The sequence below is a fragment of the Lepisma saccharinum genome, chromosome 13 (genome assembly GCF_977018435.1).
Source record: "Lepisma saccharinum chromosome 13, izLepSacc3.1, whole genome shotgun sequence".
Lineage (NCBI taxonomy): Eukaryota > Metazoa > Arthropoda > Insecta > Zygentoma > Lepismatidae > Lepisma > Lepisma saccharinum.
The window spans coordinates 14,286,192-14,292,282 of record NC_139241.1 but is presented as its reverse complement, the minus strand read 5'-3'; the positions used below and the strand labels follow the sequence as shown (position 1 = coordinate 14,292,282).

At 36.5% G+C, this 6,091-nt stretch overlaps 1 protein-coding gene across 3 annotated transcripts in view; it reads right to left on the bottom strand.

The window, feature by feature from the left end:
• LOC145997184 (diacylglycerol kinase theta) overlaps nucleotides 1-6,091 on the bottom strand; it is a 262,475-nt gene that overhangs the window by 10,693 nt on the left and 245,691 nt on the right. For all 3 annotated transcript variants that reach the window (XM_083133895.1, XM_083133897.1, XM_083133896.1), the window contains one exon: nucleotides 3,226-3,333. In XM_083133895.1, the coding sequence (XP_082990021.1) occupies nucleotides 3,226-3,333 (108 nt within the window). The remainder of the gene's footprint in view (nucleotides 1-3,225; nucleotides 3,334-6,091) is intronic.

Below are 6,091 nucleotides of genomic sequence, written 5' to 3'. Positions count from 1 at the left end.
CACACATCCAACACCCCCTGCCCATAAATGCAACTGACCCAGGTGCAAGACCTGTCCCATCCTCATCACTTCTCACACCCTCCAGGTGCACATGGCCACTGGCAAATTTACCCTCCATCCCAAAGGGACCTGCCATGCCTCAAACCTTATCTACATCCTCACCTGCAACATCTGTGGTGATTTTTACCTGGGGGAAACATCAACGGCCCTCAACCTCTGCATCAATAACCACCGCTCCTCCACCCACAACCTGGACTTCACTGTCGCCGTCCACACCAACCACCACAACATCAGTTTCAACGACTGCTTCCGGGTAGCGATCATCCACCTCCTACCCCAACCAGCCAACACCTCTGTTCGCAAAAGATGGGAGAGGGCCTATATATCGGCCATGAGTGCAACCACTCCACCTGGCCTGAACAAGGCCACCCAGTAATGCCCAACCCTCACCCACCCTCCCGCCCTCCCTCCCAACTCATCCTACACACTCACAGTTTACAACGAGCCTGGTGACGAAACAGTGTTTTTTTCGTTCTACGCACCGCTTCTTCTTCAATGGGGACCTGGCAACTCTGCAGGACCCCAACTTCCGGTTCCGTCTTCTGTTTCTTCTCACACTGATGATGCTATAAATTAGCGAAAATTTTGAATTTTCCTACTGTCCGGTGAGTGTTTCCTTTTACCTTATTTGATTTTTACTTAGCCCTTTTGGCCCTCCTTGCTTTTATCCTATATATATATATATATATATATATATATATATATATATATATATATATATATATATATATATACACATACATACATTGGATATTTTGTATAAATCATCAGACTGTAACATGAAAAAGTTGGTTAGTGAGAAACTTTTCGGTTTGTCGCGATACACATGCAGACCAAGCGAGAAAAGTGTTGACCATTGTTTGAAGTTATTTTTAGAATGCATTGTTATTCCACAGCACCGTTATTTATTCCGCAATTGTAGTTTGTTTATGCGGGCTGTCTTGCGTATCAAATTCATTGGGCACCACCAAGGTTACAATTCAGTTGCAGGCAGGTGCCCTAGTTCGTAGGAAGTGCAGTGTGCTTTATTTTCCATAAAAAATGTATCTTAATGTTTGTTTTTGCATTTATTTAATTCTGTTTATGTAAAGGATACAACATTCAACGAAAGAAGTAACAATAGTTGCGTGTATTACACATATAATGCAAATGTAAAATGGTAAATAGTTATGTCGAAAAATAAACATTTACATGCAAATCTTGAGGTAACTATTGTTTTTTTTTCCAAAATGCATCAAATACATAGATTTTGATGATTTTCTATACGATATTAAGGAAGTAAATTTGTCGCAATCATTAGCGATTAACAGCAACTCGATGCGACTCTATTTGTTGATCTGGTAACACATGCTACATTTAACCCACACTGACTTTTAAGGTTGAGACGCTCTATAGAATGAAAAAAACTTGCCATGGAAATATGAAATTATTTTGGATTACATAGGTTGACAAAAATACCTTCTAGTATTACATTTGTGAATATGTCAGAGCACAAAGAATGGATAGATATGATTCTGATATTGGAGAGAAATTGGTCGATTTAATATATAACTGAGGCATCAATTCTCCTATAAAATTTCCACCAGTCTCAACTACAACAGCTAGTTTTGTTTACCAGTGCTGCACAGCTGACAGAAGTGGCGGGAATTGGATTCCAAAAGCACGGGGACAAGGTGCCAAAACTGCGGGGCAAGGACAGTATATTTCCCTTTGTAGATACGGTTTAGCATAGTGCTGGAGCAAAATTGGTGAACTGCCCCCTAATTGCTGCCACTGGCTGACAGTAACTATTGATGGTAAGGATGCCAGTACAGTTTTTAAAAGCCCAACTCTTTTATCCTTTTAACAACTTTTTATTCCATTTTTAGTAGGGCTGAGCTTTATACCACTTTGAACTGATCCCAATGCCGATACTCTTTCTGATATCCACCGATACCGATACAGATACTTGAAAATTGCAATAATTAATTTATTTTGAAAGTATGTAAATATTCTTCTCCAATACAGTTTTTTTTGTACAACATTGGTGCAAAATAAAAAAAAGGTTGAATTTTGCATAATTTTTAGGATAATTAGACTCCATGAAAGTGCCCCGCAGCTTTTTGCAGACTCTGTGAAAGCTCACTATGCCGGAAAAGTATCAGCTGGTATCAGTGATGAATTACAACTGATACTTTCTGATACCGATATCATTGGTATTGGCTGATACCGATACATCAGCTCAGCCCTAGTTTTTAGCCTTGAATGTGATTTTGGACACCCCTGAGGAAGAATCTAGCAACTGGGCTGAAATATTGGAACGCAGTCCTAGTTTTTAGCCTTGAATGTGGTTTTGGACACCCCTGAGGAAGAATCTAGCAACTGGGCTGAAATATTGGAACTCAGTCCTAGTTTTTAGCCTTGAATGTGGTTTTGGACACCCCTGAGGAAGAATCTAGCAACTGGGCTGAAATATTGGAACTCAGTCCTAGTTTTTAGTCTTGAATGTGGTTTTGGACACCCCTGAGGAAGAATCTAGCAACTGGGCTGAAATATTGGAAACTCAGTCCTAGTTTTTAGCCTTGAATGTGCTTTTGGACACCCCTGAGGAAGAATCTAGCAACTGGACTGAAATATTGGAATTAGTAAAGGACTTGTAAACCACACGTGAGCAGTGCTAAAGAACTGACAATCAAAATATATCCAAGAAAAATGAGAAATTATTTAACTTTATGATTAAAAATTTACTGTGGTGTAGTCATGAACAAATGCACATTCTTTATGCACTGCCAGTACACAGAGAAAAAAAAAAAATATCTTTACAGTCAATATGAACTATTTTCTTATTAGTAAACAAAATCAAATATGATAAAGCTAGATACGAAAGTATCTAATTGGGCAGAAATATATATTTACTGTACTGTAAATAACAAAACCACGCAGTAAGTTTTGGAAATATGAGCAACAGAAACAATTTACTTTTAATAATTAGGTAATAGGAAGTATTTTATCTACAAATATAACAATTTTAAATAGGAAAAAGTGCACAACTCAATATGTCATTTAATAATCACATAAAACAGATGAATTTCAAAAAAATATAAATAATGTTAAAGGAAAAACAATAACTTTTTAAACTTCAATAATTGAATTTAATTAAGACATACATGTAACACCCATATTTACCTTGAGTGCAGATTTAAGTACAACTACATCACCAGGACTTTGAACCCACGGCTCACCATCCACCTGTACGGGAATATCAGTATTCATATGGATTTTTATGTGGCCTCCCTGCAATGATTTGAAAGCAGAGTTTGTAAGATTATAACTACATAAAATAGTGGATACAAAAATATTCAGTTTATGCACAAGAAACACACATTATATATCTTGCATGTTTTCATAATGCAACCACCCAAAATGAAAGATAAATGTTAAAATTAATGTGCAGTAAATGCAGGTGCTGTCAATGACTGATTGATTGATTTGAAATTTTTGAGTGCTTTGGTACATATGGGCATTTTACACACTTCTAAGTACAGTAAATTAATCCGGACTCCGATAAGCCAGACTTCGCTTAATCAAAAAAAAAAATGCAGAATGCAAGGTTTTAAATGTGGCTAGAAGTCAATAATTGCATTCATCATATTGCTCCGTAATGGCTAAGAATACGTACATCCAATGTCCATGGGAGAACTTCCCAAAGAAAAGGCAGTCAACCACTGATGAAATTCTGTTTCCCACAGACTTTCGGAAAGAAGCAGCATTGACACATGAATGCCCTTTAAATACACCATAATAAACATATTTATTGCTATAAACAGAGTTTTAATGCACTTTCTACTGTTCTTTTAGGATATTTCAGTTAATCCGGACTTTCATTAAACCTGTCAACGTATCCCCCTCATTACAGGGTGGCCACTCTAAGACCATGATAAAATTCAAATATAATTCCTGGTTTTTAAGGCGAACTTTCCAAAAATTCAAGGGTACAAGCAGATGCGTTCTCTATTTCAACATTACGTATTACTGCCTCTCACCCCCCCCCCCCCCCAAACACATATGTATTAACAATACAAAAAGTCTGTGCGATTCCAATGTATCATAAAATTCTAATTCAATTCAATTCAACAGTATATACGTATGTATATTTAATTTAAGGTGCAGAGCTTACATTCGCCATTTCAAATATTCAGACTTGAAATACATCTACAAACACACACAAATGTTACGGGGTACAGTAATCTACGAAAAATTGTTAATGGGATAAGAATTCTAATTTACCTAATCAATTTCATGATATTCTATCTTGCAATAATCTTCCGTATGCCAGATAGATTCTTCTGCAAAGAAGATAAGCCAGACTTCGCTTAATCAAAAAAAAAAATGCAGAATGCAAGGTTTTAAATGTGGCTAGAAGTCAATAATTGCATTCATCATATTGCTCCGTAATGGCTAAGAATACGTACATCCAATGTCCATGGGAGAACTTCCCAAAGAAAAGGCAGTCAACCACTGATGAAATTCTGTTTCCCACAGACTTTCGGAAAGAAGCAGCATTGACACATGAATGCCCTTTAAATACACCATAATAAACATATTTATTGCTATAAACAGAGTTTTAATGCACTTTCTACTGTTCTTTTAGGATATTTCAGTTAATCCGGACTTTCATTAAACCTGTCAACGTATCCCCCTCATTACAGGGTGGCCACTCTAAGACCATGATAAAATTCAAATATAATTCCTGGTTTTTAAGGCGAACTTTCCAAAAATTCAAGGGTACAAGCAGATGCGTTCTCTATTTCAACATTACGTATTACTGCCTCTCACCCCCCCCCCCCCCAAACACATATGTATTAACAATACAAAAAGTCTGTGCGATTCCAATGTATCATAAAATTCTAATTCAATTCAATTCAACAGTATATACGTATGTATATTTAATTTAAGGTGCAGAGCTTACATTCGCCATTTCAAATATTCAGACTTGAAATACATCTACAAACACACACAAATGTTACGGGGTACAGTAATCTACGAAAAATTGTTAATGGGATAAGAATTCTAATTTACCTAATCAATTTCATGATATTCTATCTTGCAATAATCTTCCGTATGCCAGATAGATTCTTCTGCAAAGGACACTAACAAAGCAAACAGATTGAGAGAATTCTGTTTTATTTTCTACAAAGCTTTCTTTCTTTTTATTTCCTTCCTCAACAAAAATAAAAGCTAAACTGTGAAAAACTTACCTTAGGGCATTAATAAATATGTAATAAATTCAATGAAATTTGGATTAATAAAAGTTGGAATTTTTCACATCTACGGGGAAAAATCCAAGAAGAATTCACGCATAATTCCCGGAGCCATTAATTCACACATAATTCCCGGAATTCAAGGAAGTAGCCACCCTGCATTAGTACGGATTAATGAGGTTTCACTGTATATGGGGAAAATGCCCTCATCTAAAACCCTTACCTTAAAATTAAAAGAAAGGTGTAAAGAGCCCCTTGATAAAGGTTTAACAATGCAAGTTGTAAAGGGACCTGCACAGGACAAATGCGACACATTCAAAAAAGGTAAGGACAGTCTTAAAACTTTCTCAGAAACTGTGTGAAAGGCCCATGCTTCTCATAAAGCTAAAAACGTTTCGTAAAACACTGCCATCATCTCCAAATATGGATAAATTGTTAGGAATGTTAAAACTCTCTGTGAGGAATTCAAAATCAGCACATTCGAGAAGAATAATAGAAAAATAGAACAAAATAATGAAAAAAATATGCTGCCAAGTTTGTTATTATTTACCAACTCATTCTGAAATCTACAAGATATCCTATTTCCACATTTTATATATTTTCTCACATTTATGAATGTTTTACTAAGAGCTGCGATAGCTCAGTCATTAGGGTGTCTGACTACCATGCGAGAGACCCAGGTTTGATCCACAGCGGGAGAGATCCGGGATTTTTTCCACCTGTTCAAGTGACTCCGGCGCCCACCCAGCATCTTATAAAGTGGGTATCTGGAGGATACTATGGGGGGTAAA